This window comes from Dreissena polymorpha, chromosome 7, assembly GCF_020536995.1.
Source record: "Dreissena polymorpha isolate Duluth1 chromosome 7, UMN_Dpol_1.0, whole genome shotgun sequence".
NCBI lineage: Eukaryota > Metazoa > Mollusca > Bivalvia > Myida > Dreissenidae > Dreissena > Dreissena polymorpha.
In genome coordinates this window covers 40,888,614-40,911,110 of record NC_068361.1, presented here as the reverse complement: position 1 = coordinate 40,911,110, position 22,497 = coordinate 40,888,614, and the positions used below count along the sequence as shown (strand labels likewise).

Genomic DNA, 22,497 nt, shown 5'->3' with positions numbered 1-22,497 from the left:
GTAAGTGTGTGAATCTACCCCTAAATGATTCATATCAAGTTAGAGGTTCTTTCTGGTCCACTGATTTTTCGCAAAGTTACAGTTTTCCTGAACACTTGCAGATATTGGCCTGATTTTGGTGTGTGAGTCTAAGTATATGACTTACAGATCAAGTTTGAGTTTTGTTCCGGTCCATTGATTTTTCACAAAGTTACAGGCCTTGGACTCAGGAATTTTCTTAAAAATAACACTTCTGGACTTTTTCAAAAACGCTTTCAGAAACTGTCCAAGGCCTGTAACTTTGTAAAATATAAATGGAAAGTAACTCCATCATGATTTATCATACCGCTGCATTGATATCTGCCTGATATCTGCCTTATATAACATTGCATGATAGATATTTTTTATCAGTTTTACGATAACTTCTTATATCAGTCGATGATAGGAGGTAGGTCATATTACTCTGAATCAACTATAAAGTAATCATTTTTAGTAAAATCAAATCAGATTCAAATAAAACAAACAATGTGATTACTAAGATGTAATATATTTTAAACACAAAATGCAACACAAACAGCAAAAAACATGTTTTACAAACCTGTTATGTTTTCTATTGGGATATAGCTGCTGTGTGGTTTCAAAGTGAAGTAGGGGTCTTTGTGTTTCAAAAATGCAGCTCTTTAATAATTCTGAACTTCACCTTCTCAGAATAGTTTAGTTCCTTCTGGTCTCAAGGGAGTGCCTTAGAGCAACAGGCCCATTTGTTTATAAATATTTCTTGGTTTGGCTTTAATACAAGTTTTGAAACAGTAACTGCTATTTATAAGTGGTGCAGGTTATTTACTTACAATTATTAAACTGTTTACCATAAACTACAGGTATGAGGCTTTATTGTATGTGCATTATAAATATAGACAGAGAGTGGACATTAATTTTTATCTTTAATTTATCACAGGTTTGCAAGTTTGTCAATTAAGTTCCTTATTGTTTTTGTCCCCTACCGGTCAAACCGGAGGAGACGTTTGGTTTGCACTACGTCTGTCAGTCTGTCTGTCTGTCCGTCACACTTTTCTGGATCCTGCGATAAATTTAAAAGTTATTCATATTTGTGCATGAAACTTGAAACATGGATAGATGGCAATATGGAGATTATGCATGTCATTTCATTTTGTTCCTACGTCAAGAATTCTGGTTGCTATGGCAACAAATATATATTAAAAAAAATACTGACAATTTTGGAGTTTCACCGGTAGGGGACAATATTGCTTGACAATCTTTTGTTCTTGTTTTTAGCTCACCTGTCACAAAATGACATGGTGAGCTTATGTGACCGTGTGATGTCCGGCGTCCTTTGTGCGTGCATGTGTGTGTGCGTGTGTCTGTCAACAATTTGTTGGTGTAGACAGTAGAGGTCACAGTTTTCAATCTTTATGAAATTTGGTCAGAATGTTTATCTTCATGAAATCTGGGTTGGGATTGTATTTGGGTAATCTGGGGTCAAAAACTAGGTCACTAGGTCAAATAATAGAAAAACCTTGTGTAGACAATAGAGGTAACAGTTTTTATCCAATCTTTAGGAAATTTGGTCAGAATGTTTATCTTGATGAAATCTGGGTTGGGATTGTATTTGATGCATCTGGGGTCAAACACTAGGTCATTAGGTCAAATAATAGAAAAACTTTGTGTAGACAATAGAGGTCACAGTTTTCATCCAATCTTTATGAAATCTGGTCAGAATGTTTATCTGGATGAAATCTGGGTTGGGATATTATTAGGGTCATCTGGGGTCAAAAACAGGGTCACTTGGTCAAATAATAGAAAAACCCTGTATTGACCATAGAGGTCACAGTTTTCATCCAATCTTTATGAAATCTGGTTTGAGATAGTATTTGGGTCATCTGGGGTCAAAAACTAAGTCACTTGGTCAAATAATAGAAAAACCTTGTGTAGACAATAGAGGTCACAGTTTTCATCCAATCTTTATCAAATTTGGTCAGAATGTTTATCGGGATGAAATCTGGGTTGGGATATTATTAGGGTTATCTGGGGTCAAAAACTAGGTCACTAGGTCAAATAATAGAAAAACCTTGTGTTGACAATAAAGGTCACAGTTTTCATCAGATCTTAATGAAATTTGGTCAGAATGTTTATCTTGATGAAATCTGGGTTGGGATTGTATTAGGATCATCTGGGGTCAAAAACTAGGTCAAATATAGAAACACCTTGTGTAGACAACAGAGGTCACAGTTTTCATCCAATCTTTATGAAATTTGGTCAGAATGTTTATCTTGATGAAATCTGGATTTGGATTGTATTTGGGTCATTTGGGGTCAAAATCTAGGTCACTAGGTCAAATAATAAAAAAACATTGTGCAGACAATAGAGGTCACAGTTTTCATCCAATCTTTATGAAATTTGGTCAGAATGTTTATCTTGATGAAATCTGGGTTGGGATTGTATTTGGGTCATCTGGGGTCAAAACCTTGGTCACTAGGTCAAATAATAGAAAAACATTGTGTAGACAATAGAGGTCACAGTTTTCATCCAATCTTTATGAAATTTGGTCAGAATGTTTATCCTCATGAAATCAGGGTTGGGATTGTATTTGGGTCATCTGGGGTCAAAAACTAGGTCACTTTGTCAAATAATAGAAAAACATTGTGTAGACAATAGAGGTCACAATTTTCATTCAATCTTTATGAAATTCGGTCATAATGTTTATCTTGATGAAATCTGGGTTGGGATTGTATTTGGGTCATCTGGGGTCAAAAACTAGGTCACTTGGTCAAATAATAGAAAAACCTTGTGTAGACAATAGAGGTCACAGTTTTCATCCAATCTTAATGAAATTTGGTCAGAATGTTTATCTTGATGAATGTGGGTTTGGATTGTATTTGGGTTATCTGGGCTTAAAAACTATGTCACTATGTCAAATAATAGAAACACCTTGTGTAGACAATAGAGGTCACAGTTTTCATCCAATCTTTATGAAATTTGGTCAGAATGTTCATCTTGATGAAGCTGGGTTGGGATTGTACTTTGGTCATCTGGGGTAAACAACTAGTTCACTGGGTCAAATTATAGAAAAACCTTGTGTAGACAATAGAGGTCATAGTTTTCATCTGATCTTAATGAAATATGGTCAGAATGTTTATCTTGATAATATCGATTTTGGATGTTTATGGGTCATCTGGGGTAAAAAATTAGGTCATCCGGCCAATTCTAGTAAAACCTTGTGTAGATGAAAGAGGTCGCAGTTTTCATCACGTCTTAATGAAATTTTGTCAGAATGTATTAATTAATGAAATCTGGCTTGGGATTGTATATGGGTCTGATAGAATTTAAGTTGATGTAGCAAGGTTAGTCAGGTGAGCGATTCAGGGCCATCATGGCCCTCTTGTTTCTTCTTTTTGTTGTCTTTCAAAACCTTTGTATATTTATCACTCATATTTCCTATGCCAAGCATAAACTAAGTTATATTGTTCTGAATACAATCCAATTTTGTGTAAATATAATCCCAGGGAGAGAAACTCTATAAGAATGATTTCTTTCGTTTCAATCCTTTTCTGATATCTATTGTATTGTGTATTTTGATATATTGTACTTGCCAAAAGAAATAAATATATTTAAACTTTTAAATCAAGTTCTTAAGTGAAGTGCGAGTTGAAAAAAAATGCACATGAGAACTTTTATAATCATCGCCCAATCAATAAAGGAACATAAGACAAAGTGTGAATTACCACAAATCATAACTGCCAATAACATAAGCATGGTTGTTTAAGGGATGTTAAATTACATTTTGGCACAATGAACAAAAAAAACAAAACAAAAATAATAATAGATTCAGAAGAGAATATAATTATAATATTAGAACTAGCAAAATAATACAATGACTGAGAAATCTATTCGATGGTCTATGGATGATTATCAATCAAAATTGGTAAAGCTAAAAAAGTGCATGCTATGTTCATCAACATTTTGCAAAATGGTTGTGTCACAGTATTTGAATTTGCTGTAAATTATTAGAACCTCAGTTCAGTTGTGATAATGCATTCGAATTTGCTATCAAAAGGTCCTTAGTTCAATTCCTGGGCATGGAAATATTTTTAATCCACCTTTTTTCTTGATTTTATAATTAATTGATTCAATTAAAAAAAATTGACATGTGTTGAACATTTGTAAATCAATTGACATTTTAAAAAATATGAAAATCAGTGAACAAGTCCCTTTAACTCAATACATGTATCAAGTTTATCCCATTTTCAGAAAATTGTTTATCATAAACCTGTTATCAGCATATTGATTTGTGTACTAGATCTTTTTGTAACTAGACTATGGACTTGTTCTTCAGTGCGTATTTTAAGTGGGTTGTGAGCTTAAAAAGTTTATATAATTCAGCCTATTTGTCAGTTTTAAGTTAAGTGAATTGGTTATTATACTAACTAAAACAGTGTGTGTCATTTAGCTTTCTGGTTTTGAAAACGCTCATTTTATTTTTTTAAAGTAGTCAAAATAATAGTGAATACACAACTTTTAAATGACACGACAGTTCACAATACCTTTTCAAAATGGCAAGTTCTTTAGATTCAGTTTATAAAAGTTCAGATTCAGTGAAAGACTATTCTTGTATTGGATGCATAAGTAAAAATATAGAAAAAAGTGCTGATTTTTTTTGTGAAACATGTTGGAAGTGTTTTTGCGAAAAATGCCTTTATCATCACGATAAAGTATTTGTAAACCATTTGACATATGGTAGAAGAGAAACAAGTAAATGGCCTCTTGAAAAGGCAATTGAGGATTTGCTACTGAAATGCGATATTCACAACAATGAGAAGCTAAAAGTGTTCTGCCAGGATCACAGTCAGCTGTGTTGCTGTGACTGCCTTTTACTGAATCACAGGTTAGTTACACTTGGTAATAAAGTGACATGTATTTAAAGTGATCACAGGTTCAAAAGTAGGTTGTTATCACTTTCATTTATCAAATACTAGTATCTTAATTATGTAGCAGTTCCATAGTTCATTTGTTTAAAGCATTATATGAGTTGTTCTAAACTTTTATATGTTGATAGTATGATATTTGAGGACATTATTGCTAGACATCTAGATTACATAAGGGGGGATTCATTGTTTGTAATGTACAATTGACAAGGGTTTTGGTAGGGGACTATTTTATACTAAATTAGGCTTAAAATGAAATACTGCTTTTCAATTTTATGCGGCATAGTGATAATTCTATATTATATTTCATTATCATATTTCAGACAGTGTACAAATTTGGCTCTAATTTCGGAATCAGTCAAAAAATTGTCTGTGGATATGCAGCAGTTGTCAAACAAAATTCAATCAATTATAGCTGATCTAAATAAGTTTAAGAGAGTACAAGAGGCCAGCATTCAGTCCATTGAAGGATCATATGATGAAAAATTGCAAGAAATTAGAACCCAGCGTAAGAAATTAAATGCAGCTCTTGATGAACTAGAAAATAAAACTTTGAAAGAACTAGATGAAATTAGGACCACATTGCAAACCTCTCTTAAGAAAGACGTTGACAACTGTGGCAGACTGAAAGCTGAACTGCAACAACTCAGTGAAGCTGTACAGGGCCTTTGTGATAAGAGCATTAAAGACATAGAGTTCATAGCCAGAAGGAAATGTCTGGATAAGATACAGGAGTCTGAGAGTTTCCTGAAGAAGAACCCAGTGAAGGTTCAGAGTTCAATAATATTCAAGGCAAACATTGACATTGAGCAGTACCTGTCTCGACAGTCTAGTCTAGGGACAATTGTAGACAGTATGCAGTCTCTGAAACTTAAAATGAATCGAGACCAGGTGTTGACTGTGAAGAGAAAGTGCGAGTATAATGTGAAAATATCAGGTGACACCAGTGGGTATTGCAATATAACAGGCATTTGCAGCCTTCCTAGTGGTCATATCATTATTACTGATTACAATAATAAGAAAGTGAAACTGTTGGACAAGCATTACAATGTGTCCAGTCACTGTGATTTGCCTAGTTCTCCAGTGGACATGTGTCAAATCACAGCAAGTGAGATGGCTGTGACTCTTGGTTCTGATGGTGTGCAGTTCATGTCTGTGAGCAATGGGCAGCTGGTGAATGGGAGGAAGTTACAGTTACCATTAGCAGCTTTCGGCATTGCCCACCACCAGGGAGCATTGTATATCACCTCTGGAACTGGTCTCTACCACTTCACACTGGATGGGACACTTGTGAAAAAGCTTTATGAGGGTAAAGGTAAATGTAATGTTAATATATTTAAGAATTGAGCTCATTGTAAACACATGCATATACCTCCATTTAAACATAAAATATAATCACTACTTTGGGTATTTAAAACACATAAGAACTTTTATGAGATTATTGTTAGATGATTCTTAGAATGTTTATGTCTTTAATTCCAATCTGTAAATCCTAAACATGTTCTATGTTTTGTAGTGTTCAGATGTGCTTTGAATCCTGCTGGTGACATGATCTATGTCACTATTTACAACCAGAACAAGCTTTTCACACTGGCCACAGACGGCAGCCTTATATATACCTTCACCAATCCTGAATTACAATTTCCATGGGGTGTCCATGTCACTCCTGATAGACACGTCCTTTGCTGTGCATACAGGTCCAATACTGTATTACAGGTGGATCATGAGGGTAAAAAGAAACTGGCAACTCTGGCTTCACAGAGAGATGGACTTTTCCATCCAGTGTCTGTCTGCTACAATAGGCAAACTCACCAAATCATTGTGGGACTACAACATAACAATAAAATCATAGTTATTGAATTGCAATAGCTCCTCTAGTTGATTAAAACATCAATATAAACACTGTTATAAATATAATTAATTAATAATTTAATTTCAAATTTTTCTTCGAATGACATATTTAGTCATATCGCTTAATGTATTGGTTAAGAACAGAGCATAATTATACAATTTCTTTTATTATTCTCTATTTAATAATCTATATTTTTAAAATGAGTTTTTTAATGTACCTTAGAGATTGTACCATTTAAAAAATCATGTAACAGTATGACCATTCTTTATGTTGATGCTGATTAGTTTTGTTGTGTGGCTTCTTGTCAGGTATTGTTTGTCACTAAACAAATGTTATGTACATAATAATTATTATAATTTGTTAAGCCAATGCAAATATTCTAAATATGTTTCATTATCCTATAGCAATTATTTAGAGAAAATTATGTTTCTGTAATTTATGTGTTGCTGTTTTTTAATAAAAATAATGGTATTATTTGTGCCATTTTTAGTTCATTGGCTTTAGCCAATCAAGTATTGAACCGCAAATCAGAAACACATCTCGCAGTCGGTTGCGTGTTTATCAAGGGGTAAAAATGCCTGGATGAGTGGATGTGGGATGTTGCCAGACAAAATAGATCAGATATTTAACATATAATTTTCTTATTCTTAAAATTTGTCACTTTGATACTTTTTCTTATACTTAAAATTTGTCACTTTAAAACTTTTTTGCAAAGATTTTCTTCTGAGACCATTTTTAGTGAATTTCTCTGAGACCATTTTTAGTAAAAAAAACATTCTTAGAAAATAAAACAAATTTTGTTTGGTAAAACAATTGTATTATTGGCGAAAGCTAAATAACTTTTACAATAGGTAATATGTTTTGCACCAGGTTATGAAAATTAGCTTGGCACAGTGGTAGCGTATCTGCTTAAGGATCCTGATGACACTGCTTCAAATACCGGCAACGTCAGATGTTGTTGTTACGCCCCTGGTAGGGTGGCATATAGCAGTTGAACTGTCCGTCAGTCCGTCTGTCAGTCCGTCAGTCTGTGCGTCTGTTCGAAAACTTTAACATTGGCCATAACTATTGCAATATTGAAGATAGCAATTTGATATTTGGCATGCATGTGTATCTCATGAAGCTGCTCATTTTGAGTGGTGAAAGGTCAAGGTCATCCTTCAAGATCAAAAGTAAAAAAATACAATCCAAGGGAAGTAATAAAGTTTAAAAGGGATATAATTTCTAAACCTGCGAAATGATATATTGAAATTTTATTTCAAAGCGGATCAATAGGGTGGGCATTGTGTTTCTGACAAACACATCTCTTGTTTGTTAAACTTTTTTACTATAAAAATTAGTTAAGTCTATGAAAATCATTAAAAGATTTTTAAGCAATCGTATCTAATGACTTATGAAAAAGAACAATACTCTTGAATTCAAATCAAATTTAAAGTTAGTTTTGACAATTAACCTACTTTAGGCTTACATTTTTAGTGTGGTTAAAATATAACCCACTGACGTTTACCATTAGTAAGGATGTACAATTGTCTCCACTTTTGTGATGGCTTTTTCCCGTTATGCCTTGTCTGTCATCAACATTTGCCTTGTTAACAGTCTAGAGGTTGTCCAATCTTTAAGAAAGTTGATCAGAAGGTTTGTACCAATTATGTTTTGGCTGAGTTTTGCCCTCTTGTATGTAAATGTTCAGGTTACTTGGTCAGAACATTTTTTCTAATGATTTCTCATCTGATTTGAAATATGGTTAAGGTTCGTTGAAAAGTATGTCCCCAAGGGACATGGCAGTTTTCTGAATTTGGGTCCCATCTTAGTCCAATCATCCCAGAAATTGTCCAGAAGTGTTGTCTAATGAGATCTAGGCCCAGTTTGAATAGCATGGCCATCAGGGGCAGGCAGTTTTTCTTATATGCCAATAGTGACACCTTGTTTACCCTCTAGAAGTAACATTTTTTTCCATTCTTAATGAAACTGGCTCACATCATTTGTTCTTATGATATCTCAAATGAAGTTGTTTTTGATGATGATGATGAGGAGGAGGAGGAAGATAAGGATGAGAACAATGAGGATGATAATGGTGATGATGATGATGGTGGTGATGATGATGGTGGTGATGACGATGGTGATGATGATGATGATGATGATGATGATGGCGACAATTTTTCAGAAACATGAACAGCCACCATAATTGGTCAGAACAATTTATATTAAATTTTGTTTATGTGATATCTCGAATGCGTTCTCTACTTGGTCATGCATATGAGGCTATTAATAGATGCGTCTGTCAATAAACAAAGGAAAGTTTACGGGTTATAACAACGCAATAGGTTACGCTCTCGCATACAACTCAATGACGTAGTACAGGTCGTTAAGTGAGAGATTCGGGAAAAAGTTGACGCTTATTTATATCAAAGACCCATATTATCTATAGGTCTTTGTTTATATTCTCAATTTATAAAACGTTGAACATAAGTTCGACAATAACTTCAGCGATACAATAGACAAAAAAAAGTTTCATAATTGCTAAACCCGAATATAACAAACAATTTATAATAATAATACGAATGCAATAGCAGAAGGTTAGTAGAAGGTTAAGCTTGTTTATATTCACAGTTCTCAATACATAGACAGTTGGATATGAGTTCATGAATTACTACAGGCATACTATAGGCAACCTCGAAAATGCTTTTTAATCGCTAAAACCGAAAACAACCTAATATATTATATTAAATATATTTATAACAATAAATGTCTTTTAAAAATGTAGTCGGCGTATACGCTGACTTTGAAATAAAGTTAGCAATTTACTTTTCTAAATAATTAAATACAATTAAACAAAAGTTTAACTATTGTGTTGTGTTTTTCACTTGTAAGTTGCATATTCACCGCATGAAATGTGTGTTAGCATTGTCAAACCACACATTAGTGTGAGTAAAATAAAAAATATACTACGGGAGAGCACTTCATATGTGTCCTTATATGTCTTGTTATGAGTATCTTTCTTCACTATCGAAATATATCATTTGTTTATATTTGATTTAAACGCAGTTTTCTTTCGACACATTTAAATCACACGTCAATAGCGCCGTCATGCGAAAATGGGTCTTATGCGTTTCGGCAAGCGTTTGTTAAACCCAACATGTGCTTTTGCGCAGTCAGGCCATAGGCGATGCTGTTCGCTTTAAAATCACTCAATATGTTATGTTTCTCCTTACCAGAAGGAGTGATAGCTGAGTGGGCTATTTATATGATGGGCGCATATGGAATAAGACCCATTTTCACGTGACGAGGGTCATTACAAATCTCATTGCGAATTGAAAATGCCACATTTAAGAACAATGCTTTTTGATACAAAATTGAATTGAAAATAGCAAACTTGTTAATAATGGCAGCCTATCCACACATTAAGGAATGATTTCCAGACGTGCTGACTTGAAGTACGGCAAACATTGTGGTATGATAATTAAACGATTTTCTCTTATCGTGACACTATACTATTTCGCTAATGATTGTTTTCTCATCTTGGAGGCGAAAGTGAAATTCTGCGAGATGGATTGTAACGCGTAATTGTAACAGGGCCACAATTTGTGTCGTTTGAGCATACAGAGAGTAGTCCGGAATTCCTTACAATGAACAGTGCTACATCCTTTAAATTGAGCACATACGCAGTGATGTAGCAAAAATTCAGAGGTTGTATCTCGAATCAGCTTATTAAATATTCGAAAATATTCATGCGTGTTTTGGCGTTATGTAAAAGTGACTAAGATGAAAACTGTAACAGCTACGCCTAAAAGCGCATGAGTGCTCTATACCTATGTTTATGTTAGCGTTGGTGACACCGTGTGAACTGCTCGGCTAATAAGTAAAGCATAAACAGCAATGTTGCTATACTTTTATTCCTCCATAAACAAGATACGAAGATTGTTGTATATTTTGAATTTGTATGTGGTGTCAAAAATCAAAAGTTTTGTACACGGAACTTTCATTATGAATTTATATTCTTGGTGAGATAGTCATTTGATATTAGAAAAAAATATTCCTTTAATATGATGGTGACTGCAAATTTTCTTTATATTAAGTTATCATTACCATTTTCATCATACTTTCTATGCTTTCAGAACTTCCAAAAAGCATGTTGTTTTTATTTTGTCTTAGTTATTTCTATGAAATAATAAGGATGATAAAAAGTGCACACAAAACTCGACCCGTGCGCTATGACACACACTTTATAAAGTTGAATGGCGTGTGTTCATTTCAAACTTGCGATTGATTTTCAAAAATGAATTGCGTGTTAAATTATGCAATAGCGAACATCTTCAGTGCCTTCAGCGCTTTGATTTCTACAGGGGGGGCTGTAATTTTGTGATCCCACTAAGGAAATTAGTAGCGAGTAAAGTTAAGATAATTATTATTATTAGAGGGAATATAAATAGGAATATTAAATGCTATATTAAACAAACTTTCTTGCTGATATATATGGCTGGAAAGTGAGCGGCATTAAAAAAATTAATAAAATTAATAAACTGAATAAAACTGCGAAAAAAATACCTGTCACTGCATGGACATCACCATCATTACTATCACATAAATACCCCCTCTGTGATGGAAGCCATTGGCAAATTTTGTATGTTGGGGGGGATACATGTTTTACATTTTACAAACATCTCATGGACAATTGGGAGACTCTACTTTACCCTGCATTTTCGGTTTGTATCTTGCAAAGTCAACAAAAAGAAAAATAAACTGTAACTCCAATATAGTGCGGTCCGTTATAACGCTGTGTCCAATATAACGCGGGGTGTCCTTGGATCCCGTTTTTTCTCCAACCTTCCATTTCTGATTCAAATCCATGTTACGCAACTTAATGTATTCTCAGAAAATTCAAAAAGGCGGGCGATCACAGCTTGATTGCTTTATCCGTCTGTTTAACTGATTTTAATCGATTAGAGGTTAAACAACACTCAACTGCTAATTGGTGTTAATCTGTTATTTGATGTCAATAAAGGTGTGAAAACTTACGAGTCCGTGTTTATTACATGTATTCCCTATCAGAGCGGTTCGGTGCGCTAATTTCAATAAGGCAAGTGCAAGCGGAGTAATTATCAAATTAAAGTTATTTTAAACGATAACCTGTTGGTTTTTTTTGTATTTATCGTGTATTGTATTTCATTGTATAAACTAAATATTGCTGTGTGTGTTATCGTTTATTATATGCTACACATGCATGATAAATAAAAATATCTTTGTGTGTGTTTAATGTTTCAGTACGTATACGAAAAATAAATAAAAAAATCCTGACAATTTATTTACATGCTAACACAGTGTAATAGTTAACAGAGATGCACTTAAATTTTTGCCAGTTGTCAGAAAGTCCACGGAAAGCGTGTTTTTTACATGATGCGTATGACGCAATAAAACATTTCTTTGTACATGTATCATATTGCATTCAATCTAAATTTAAATTGGCTCGTCCAATGAAAACTGTGTCCCATAATGCACTGTACTAATTTTTCTGAAAAAAGGCGTAGGCTTATGAATTTGTTTACGAAATTTGTAAACATATTTCTTGTCATAAATGTTTAACATTATTTTTTCGTAAGTGATGTTGTAATTATATTGGATTGTCGGATAAATGTGCACATTCGAAAAGCGGTATGTATACTGTTATCGATCGATTCGTTTTTTATGCATGTATTTGCGGATGACAATACACAGGACCTATATTATAGGTTATAGAATACCTGTTTTTATAGCCCCCTTAAATAAATAAGCTCAAAACTTATAATGCTGTCCGTTTATAATGCTGTTGCGTGGCTTGGACTCCGTCATCTGCTTTATATTGGAGTTACAGTGTACTCAATAATGACAAAACAAGATGTCAGGACAAAAATATTTAAAGGGACCTTTTCACAGAGTTTGGCATGTCTGGGAGTTTAACATTAAATGCTTCAAATTGCTCAATGTAAACATTTTAACTTAATAGTTCTAGTAAAAACCAAGAATACAATTAAAGAAAGAACAAAAGTTCAAAATTGGACTCGAACCACTGACCCTTGGGAGTGAAAGTCTAGCACCTAAAACACTCAGCCATGTGTGCTGACACAGTGAGTGTTGTTTTTATGCCCCCAAAGGAGGGCACATAGGGATCAGACTGTCCGTTTGTCTGTCTGTCTTTCCGTCGCACTTTGCGTTTAAGTTTTGAAATATGCTCATACAGTACAGCCAAAGCGGAACAAACGTATTTCGCTATCCGCGGCGGTAAGGCGAAACGAGTCGATGCCGCGTCAGTCGTTGAAGCCGCGTCAGTATGCGGCGGCAAGTCGCATTTCGCCGCGAAACTTCGCATCTGTCCGCCGAGGCATGCCGCTATCCGCGACATGATGCCGAGTCGATTATTAGTTACATGTAGTTAACAAATTTTGAAAGAACAATTATAATAATAATTAATCATAATAAATTTATTGTGCGCGGATTGTATTAGCATATACATGTAAGCATAGTTAATGTGTCTGGCCAATTAAGTTTGTTTCCCGCCCGTAGTGTATGTATTTCACACATAAACAAGGTCACGTAATTATGTTTTCGCACATACAAGTGGTCAAGGCTCCAGCATATGGTGTCTTTATAAATTAATTGCATGTTGATTTTGCTATAAAATTTAAGCTGAGAAAATTTGCAGTTTGTAGCCACATCAATAATCAAGACGGTGACGACGTATTTGTTGTTTTGTTAATTATCAGCTTATTATATCTATTGTTTGAATATGCGTATATAAACACGTTTTATTTTGTTCATATTATACAGTTAATATCGCTACTAATTACCCGATCATCCCGTATATTCCAGTTATTAAGCAAATGCTGGTAAATATTTACGATACACAAACATTCTCAATATTTCCTTAAGTATCACATACATTTTGGCATTTGTTACTATTTATAGAGATGATGAAATAACGTCTAATCGGGGCGTTTTTTTTTCCACTGAACACGCGATTTACGCCTGACGTGATGTTCATGTATTTATACAACACAAAATACACCCAAACTTTCCAAACGACGTTCTACATGTCTGCATAATTTTCGCGCTCTTTTTATGAAACAAAGGATATTTTAGCACTGTTTATTTGACGCTAGAATTTGTCAAAGGTCGCGTTAGCATTAAAATTCGGAAGTGTGTTTCTGATTACAAATTTAATAATGATAATCGAACGAAACATTAGCAGTTGCGCGTAATTAATTCTACGCTACACATACATGTATGTACATGTAGGTGGAAATATTTTCACTCGATCCGCCGCGTACGTATGCGGCGGATTTACTCCGCGAAAGTACGCGAGGTTAACACAGACTCGGCGTCGTTGCGCGGATCGATGCCGAGTGCCACGGCAATACGCAGCGTGAACACACGATTCGGCCGCCGCGTACTAATAATCTGGCCGTGGCGTAGCCGCGGATTATGTTTGTGCCGCGTTAGCTGTACTGTAACTTCTATGTCGTTTCAGATAGAAACTTGACATTTGGCATGCATGTGTATCTCATGGAGCTGCACATTTTTAGTGGAAAATGGTCAAAGTCAAGGTCATCCTTCAAGGTCAATGGTCAAAAAAACAAATCCAAGGGAAGTAATAAGCTTCAAAGGGAGATAATTATGTGTACCTGCCAAATGATAAAAAAATTAATTTATAAATCAAAGCGGCGCAGTAGGGGGCATTGTGTTTCTGACAAACACATCTCTTGTTTATACTTTATATAAGCAATCTTTGTTATGTCACAACATGTAGTGATAACAATATAACTCACCAAATAATTCAATTGTTTTGTGTTTGTAACGCTTTTCAATTTGTTAAAACTTCAAAAGATGAATATCATGGATATTTTAGTGCATGGTAAATATTCAGTATTGCTGTTTCTTCGCAAATATCATAAATACAACATCTGTCAATCTGGAATTTCATTTTCTGGACTTTTTTTCTAAATGCTCTCAGATATGGATCTCATATTTGGTGTGCAAGTCTACCCACATGACTTACAGATGAAGTGTTAGTTTCATTCCAGCCCATTGATTTTTGGTATGTTGGTCTACCTATATGATGTACAGATGAAGTGTGTGTTTCTTTCTGGTTCATTTATTTTTTGCGAAGTTATGGGCCTTGGACTTATACATTTTCCCTATAATAACCGTTTTCCGAAGGTTTTTTTTTACAAAAGGCTTTCAGATATTTAACTGATTTTTGGTATGTAGGTCTACCTACATGACTTACAGATGAAGCGTGACTTTTGTTTCAGTCCATTGATTTTTTGCAAAGTTATGGGCCTTAAACATAACAATTTTTTCTAAAATAGATTTTGTTGCTTCAAAACGCAGTTGGGGGCATTGTGTTTCACAAACACAGCTCTTGTTCATAGTGAATTGTGAATTCACAAACACAGCTCTTGTTCATAGTGAATTGTTCCCTTAAATTCATGTAAAGAAAGTTGATTTGTAAAAGTAAACTGTTAATGGTGGTGATTTTGACTTGAACATAATCTTCAGTTTCCAGTAATTTCTCAGAAGTGACTGGAAGTGCACAGGGAACTGTGGGTAATTCACTAGAAGTTCACACCCCACTGTTCCTGGGACAACTGCATGACCACCCTACAGTAAACAAGTGGAGAAACAGGCTAAATTCTACTAATTCATTCAGGTAATGGTCATCAGGTTGAGAAAGTTGAAGTTTGAATTCCTTTTACTTCCTGAATTCCAAGTTACTTTTTTAGCTCAACTTCACAGAATAGTGCTAGCTATACCCCTCACCCAAAATGTCGCCATCGGCGTCCATTAACTCTCAGGTTAAAGTATACTTGCATATTATCCACATCACTGTTTATTCTATAGGTATTGTGCTGAAACTTCACTCCTGTGTTGTGGGTTATTGGATGAGGTCACTGACCTCGTTCTATAACTCTGACCTACAATGTATCAGAATTATGCCCCTGTTCATACTTAGAAATTTGGTTAAGGCAAACATGCAAAATCTCCATACCATGGTTTCTACTTTTGATGTTAAATTGGATTTTATCAGATGTGTTTGTGGTCATAGGTCACTGGCCAAGTTTCATACCTCTGACCTTCAATTTAACAGAATTATGCCATTGTTTGTACTTATTGTTAACAGTTGTGTGCAACTACTCCATATCTCAATATTTACTACCAAAAAAAAACACAACATATATATGTTAGGATCTGTATGAACATTCACTGACCAACAATTATACTGGCATAAATATGGTAACTTTACTTTCTTTAAATCAGTTAACCTTGAAAGTGTGAGTGGGTAAACTGACCACAGTAATGTTTGTGCTCAATAACTTTAGTTGGATAGAAATCTTGTGTTGAAATTGTTTTGTTGGTAGTATACAGGCTGAATTAGTGAGGGATTGCATCTTGGCAAAGGTCATTGTGACTAAAAATAAAAGAGTTTCCGCTTAATATCTTAAGTTTGGAGGTTACAGGTAGGTAATTGTGCTTTAATTTTGTTTGTAGTAAACCTAAAGGCATTTCATTTGGGGCCAGCTTGGTCAAGGTCATTGTTACTGAAAATAGAAAAATAGTTTCTAAGAAGCCTATATGCAACACTGTGTTGACTAGTGCCTGCACAACCTTTGGTCTTATATTCAGCACACAGAAGACTTAAGTCTTCCATCAGCCTGTGCCTGGAAAGCCGTATATTGAGCCCAAGATTTCTGTCATTGGCCAGAGACTCAACACAGTATCACAGAATGTCACCATCGATAACAAAGTGAACATCAGTATAGCTAGAGCCAGCTCCATCTTTAGCAGACTATACCTAAATGTTTGGATTAGAAGAGACATCATCACCGAATGTTACCAGTGCAGTGATGCTCCCTACGCTGCTATATTCATCTGAAACATGGACAGTGTATCAAGGCCATTCAGGAAACTGAACTATTTTCACATGACAAGTCTCGGGAAGATACTCGGCATCAAGTGGCAAGACATATCCCCAGACACAGAGGTATTGTCTTAGGCAGGTCTCCCCAGCATCTTCACCATCTTGATGCAGTTCCAACTTTACTGGACAGGGGACTAAGCCCGCCTGCCTGATGAAAGGCTACCTAAACAAATCTTTTATGGCAAGCTGAAACAAGGCCAGCTCATGTTGGACAAAAGAAACATTTCAAAGACACTCTTAAAGCCTCACAATCATCCCAGACACTTTGGAACTATCCGAAATGGATAGCACCACCTGAAACTCTTCCAGTTACAAAGGCGCCAAGACGTAAAAGGCAAAAAGAAAAACTGCCGCAGAGAATAAGAGCCGAAAGGCCCGTGTCACCAAATTGTCCCACTCATTCCATGTCTGATTTACTGAAGAAAATTCCGTTCCAGGATCGGCCTCATTAGCCAGATGTGCACACACATACAAAACCAGTCTCAGACCAGGGTTAAGTTGGCTAGAGTGATCCTCATCAATTTGACGGACGACATAACATAGTCTAAAATAGATAAAGAGTTCAAATAAATTCAAAAAGGATGGAAATATTTTATTGACATTTTGTTTGTAGGTATGATCGTACATGCTGATCTTTAATGGGATTGCGTTTTGGGCCAGTTGAATTGAATAAAAAAAAATTATTATCAAAAGTTTTAGTTTAAATGTAAGAATTTTGCTGTAATTTTGTGTAAAGGTAGTGTATGTGAAGATCTAGTCATGGATTGCATTTTGAGGTCCATTTGGTCATGGAAACTGTTAACAAATATAGAAAAATATGCTTCTACTAAATAACTTGACATTGCTTTGAGGTTTTGTGCTGAAATTTGGTGTGGAGTTGGTATTATGTAGACTTAGCTTGGAATTTCATATGGTGCTAGTCCAGACACGGTGAAGGATAGACAGTAGCTTGGAATTTCATATGGTGCTAGTCCAGACACGGTGAAGGATAGACAGTAGCTTGGAATTTCATATGGTGCTAGTCCAGACACGGTGAAGGATAGACAGTAGCTTGGAATTTCATATGGTGCTAGTCCAGACACGGTGAAGGATAGACAGTTATACAACCAGTTCTGTTATGATTAATCATTAAAAGATGTATTGCAATATTTGACATGACCTGACCCCTCCTAAAAAAAAATCACACTCAAACATGTATGGTAATATGGCATTGCGGCTCACTGTTTTGTTTGTTCACAATGCTTTCTTAAACACAGAGGATGAATACCTAATTCATTTTGATAAAATGATTGTTTGTAAAATTTTAAAAGGGAATAAAGAATTTTGAATTTATAACAAGTGCATATCCAGGTCAAGCATGCATTACTATGACTTTGTTGATTTTAATTTGGAATCCCTAAAGTATGGAGCCAGATATGCTTGTACGTGTCTGTACTGTTCATAAGTTTGGACCATCCTTCTATGCAAAGTAGTTAACATTGATTAAATCCGAAATGATTGGCTGGTTTATGCCATGACTTATTTGAATCAGGTAAGCTCAAGTACAATGGCTGTATAAGTATATTAGTTAGTCAAGGAAACATTTCAAAGAGACACGTTTCAATAGACTCGATGAGGATCCTTATTTGACACCTGTCAATGTAATTGTGTTAACACAATGGCAGATAAATAACCTTTCTTCGATTTCTGGTCAGACAATCACAATGTTCATAACAGTTTCTAGTCTATCACAAACGCACGGTGCTATAATCATAGCTTATTGAATTTAATTAACAAAAAACCTATAATAATTTGTATCATTGTACACTCATGGCATATCACAGGACAAGATGCATATAATTTTCAACCATTGATATATCATCCTTTGCTTGACACATCAACCTCTATGATGTTTATTTAGTTTCCAAAATTGTAAGCAGACACTACATTTTTGCTTTCAAGTCTGTTGTGGTAATCAACATGATTTAAAATATTCAGTAAAGCAGTAATTTATGTAGTAATTCGTTTATATCTTCTGAGATCTGAAATGGGGAAAAATTGGTGCACCAAATTTTATACACAAAAAAACAATGCAAGGAAAGTAAACATTATGGATATGTTATTAATTTGTTTGAATATATAATGGATTGTTTTCTATTATTAATTACCTGGGACTATGATTGACTGTTATTGTTCCTAATTTCAGTTTCATTGGCTGCATCAAGAATCTCACTATCAACCAATCACCAGTTGACCTGAGTACATCATCAGTGTCAATTTTTGGTAATGACCCACCTCCTGCTATCCCAGGTTGCCCCAGGGACACTTCCTGTTCTGGGCTGCCATGCCAAAATGGTGGCCAGTGTCACGCAGACTGGATTGCGCATACATGCACATGTCCAGGAAGTTTTACTGGTGAAAATTGTGAAATTGGTAAGTGTTTAAATATTTTTGCTTTATGTGAGGTTACAAAATAAATCGCTTTATTCCTATTTTCCTGTTCTCCCAAACTTAAATTAATTCCACTTGTAGTCTTATCATTTGATATTCATTGAATAAATATTAATTAACAAACATTTCCGCATTAAGTATTAATGTTTGTCCTGGAATTGTCAATTTTTTCCAAAAGAATACAACCTCTTCTACATTTTTCTTGAACCAAGAAAGTGAAAGTAGCTGTATGAAGAAATCGTGTGTTTCCATTTGATTGACCCAAGCATCAGCTTTGGGTCACTTTAAAAAGATTAAAATGCTTCTTCATTTTAATCTCATTTTTCGAGTCAAGAATCAACAGTTGTATTGTGTTTTTCCTGTGTATAAGATAATTTGTTATGATCAAAAGGAAACCATTTTTTTTACTTTTTTACCAAATAAAAGATATTTTATACATGACACCTGGTAAGATTCTCCTGAGACCTTTGTGGCGATCTGGCTTAATTTTTTTTGTTTTATTCTATAGCGGAGTCCGCAACATTTAATGGGAAAACAAGCTCCATGGCGATCAATGTGAACACAACCAACATTCCATTTGGAGAGACTGGTTCTTTCGAATTTAGAACAAGAAACCAGACTGTCACCCTGATGCTGATACAGTTCTACCATCCCCAGACTGGTTCCCCTCATGCCAGCTTGGAGTTCAGCCTCTACAGAACCAGTCTGCAGGTGACATTGACCTTGACCTCAGGTGAGTTGTTAACCCTTTACCACTCAGATACATTCTTTGACACGTTTGTAGTCTCTTAGCAAATCAAATTAAATTAAGACCTTACTAGATTCGAGTTGTAAAGGCTTCATTTCCAACCCTTAGATGCCGATGAGCAGCAAACAGCATAAAACCTTAACAGACTGCGAGTCACTTGCAGGCTGTTCTGGTTTTATGCTGGTTGCATGAAGCCATTTTCACTTGACCTGCACCTCAGGTAAGAAGTTAATAAGCTTTACAGATATTGAATAAACATAACAATAATAATTATGTATACAATGTGACACAAAAATTATTTGTTTTAAAGTCAAATATTCAAAAATTTAATTTGTGATTATTGTAGAAATCAGTAGCATGTGTTTACAAAACTGAAAAATAAGCTTTCATTAAGTAAATGCTAAATTAGTTTATATTAGAAATTTATGTATTGTCCTCGGTGGTAATGAAAAGGTCATAGACCGGACGGACTCGTATGACTTAAAGGAAAGAACAAACACAATATTGTTGATTGAAAACGGGCATTTATTATAAAATGCCATAAAAAAGATAAAAATAGAACAGATTCTTTCCAGAAAGGCATAATGGGTGGTAAAAACACGCCATGCCATAAAAAAGATAAAAATAGAACAGATTCTTTCCAGAAAGGCATAATGGGTGGTAAAAACACGCCACGCGTATATACACATACAAAAACATGAATTTGAATGTGATGACGGCGGGAAAAACACGCCCAAAATAAGTATAAAAGAAAAATATTTGATGCGTATAACAGTAAAATAAGAAACAAATGTGTTTTACACACAGGTAAAAACATACATAGTACGGGAGTCAAAACCTTATGGCGGAGAAGGGGTGGAGGTGGGTTGTTAATTTCGACCATATTGGATTCCTCGTTAGTCTAAAAGGATACAAAGGGCCACAATGGCCAACACTGAATTTGATTGGTCAAAAGAGCCCATGTGACCCCACCCTGAGGTTATACACAAGTAATTAAATATAAGGCTTGAACCAATTAATATAATGTTCAACAATTAAGAAATCGTACAATGACATAAAATCTTTTATGTGTGCATAAAATATTATTTATGTATTGTCCTCGGTGGTAATGAAAAGGTCATAGACCGGACGGACTCGTATGACTTGAAGGAAAGAACAAACACAATATTGTTGATTGAAAACGGGCATTTATTATAAAATGCCATAAAAAAGATAAAAATAGAACAGATTCTTTCCAGAAAGGCATAATGGGTGGTAAAAATGTATGTTCATATACATGTATGTTTATTTTAAAATCGTTTAACTGTTCAGAATTATTGCTGACGATTTCACAATAAAGACATGAGATTTGTTCTTCACAAAAAGTTAATGCTTTCTTTTAACCACTATTTTCCAGCCTCCCATCTGCGATTCATCGACACACTGTCAGACGGTGAATGGCACACTATTTTCTGGGTCAAAGGCCATGACCTTTTGACAGTGTATCAAGGGTTAAGGTCATTGTCATTAGAAACAAAGTTCAGTGTTTTCCAGTATCAACCTGTTGTGAGAGTGTTTGCAGCGGGAAAACCTTTTCAACCAGGTATGTTGTTGAAAGGAAGCTTGGTATATTTATTTGCTTGAATCATTTTTAATCTAGTTTGCCAGTATGTGAATCAGTAGCTATGTTTTTATGCCCCCGAAGGAGGGCATATAGTGATCGGACTGTCCGTCGGTCTGTCCGTCCGTCCGTCCGTCTTTCCGTCACACTTTGCATTTAGGTTTCAAAAAATGCTCATAACTTCTATGTCCCTTGAGATGTAACCTTCATATTTGGTATGCATGTGTATATGGACAAGGCCTTTCCATTATTAACGCACAAAAGTTTTGACCCCTGTGACCTCGATGTTGAACTTAGGGTCCGCGTTTAGGTTTCGTAATCTGCGTTTAGGTTTTAAAATGCTCATAACTTCTATGTCCCTTGAGATATAACCTTCACATTTGGTATGCATGTGTATATGGACAAGGCCTTTCCATACGCACACAATTTTTGACCCCTGTGACCTTGACGTTGAACTAAGGGTCTGCGTTTAGGTTTCGAAATCTGCGTTTAGGTTTCGAAAAATGCTCATAACTTCTATGTCCCTTGAAATATAACCTTCATATTTGGTATGCATGTGTATATGGACAAGACTTTTCCATACGCACACAAATTTTGACCCCTGTGACCTTGACCTTTTACTTAGGGTCCACGTTTAGGTTTCGAAATCTGCGTTTAGGTTTCGAAAAATGCTCATGACTTCTATGACCATTGAGATATAACCTTCATATTTGGTATGCATGTGTAAATGGACAAGGCCTTTTCATACGCACAAAAATTTTGACCACTGTGAACTTTACCTTGAACTTAGGGTCCGCGTTTAGGTTTCGAAATCTGCGTTTAGGTTTCGAAAAAATGCTCATAACTTCTATCTAAGCGTTTATAGGGGGCATATGTCATCCTATGGTGACAGCTCTTTTTTCTGCTTGATTTGAAATAGGTCATGTTTAAGAACCTTGTTTCTCTCATGAAAATAACCTATTTTATGCTAAAGCAAGGTAAACTGTATAAAACAGA

At 35.1% G+C, this 22,497-nt stretch overlaps 2 protein-coding genes across 3 annotated transcripts in view; both read left to right on the top strand.

The window, feature by feature from the left end:
- LOC127837349 (protein crumbs homolog 1-like) overlaps positions 1-22,497 on the top strand; it is an 84,177-nt gene that overhangs the window by 49,389 nt on the left and 12,291 nt on the right. Inside the window, exons 17-20 of the mRNA XM_052364305.1 lie at positions 15,304-15,454; positions 18,909-19,135; positions 19,662-19,886; positions 21,298-21,483. Of these exons, the coding sequence (XP_052220265.1) occupies positions 15,304-15,454; positions 18,909-19,135; positions 19,662-19,886; positions 21,298-21,483 (789 nt within the window). The remainder of the gene's footprint in view (positions 1-15,303; positions 15,455-18,908; positions 19,136-19,661; positions 19,887-21,297; positions 21,484-22,497) is intronic.
- LOC127837350 (uncharacterized) lies at positions 4,289-7,245 on the top strand. Of its 2 annotated transcripts, none has more exons than XM_052364308.1 (3): positions 4,289-4,879; positions 5,243-6,228; positions 6,436-7,245. In XM_052364308.1, the coding sequence occupies exons 1-3, from the start codon at positions 4,548-4,550 to the stop codon at positions 6,786-6,788; spliced, it is 1,671 nt and encodes a 556-aa protein (XP_052220268.1). In that variant the 5' UTR covers positions 4,289-4,547; the 3' UTR covers positions 6,789-7,245. The 2 variants fall into 2 exon arrangements, with proteins under 2 accessions (XP_052220268.1, XP_052220266.1); XM_052364306.1 differs by having other exon boundaries at positions 4,292-4,879; positions 5,243-6,234.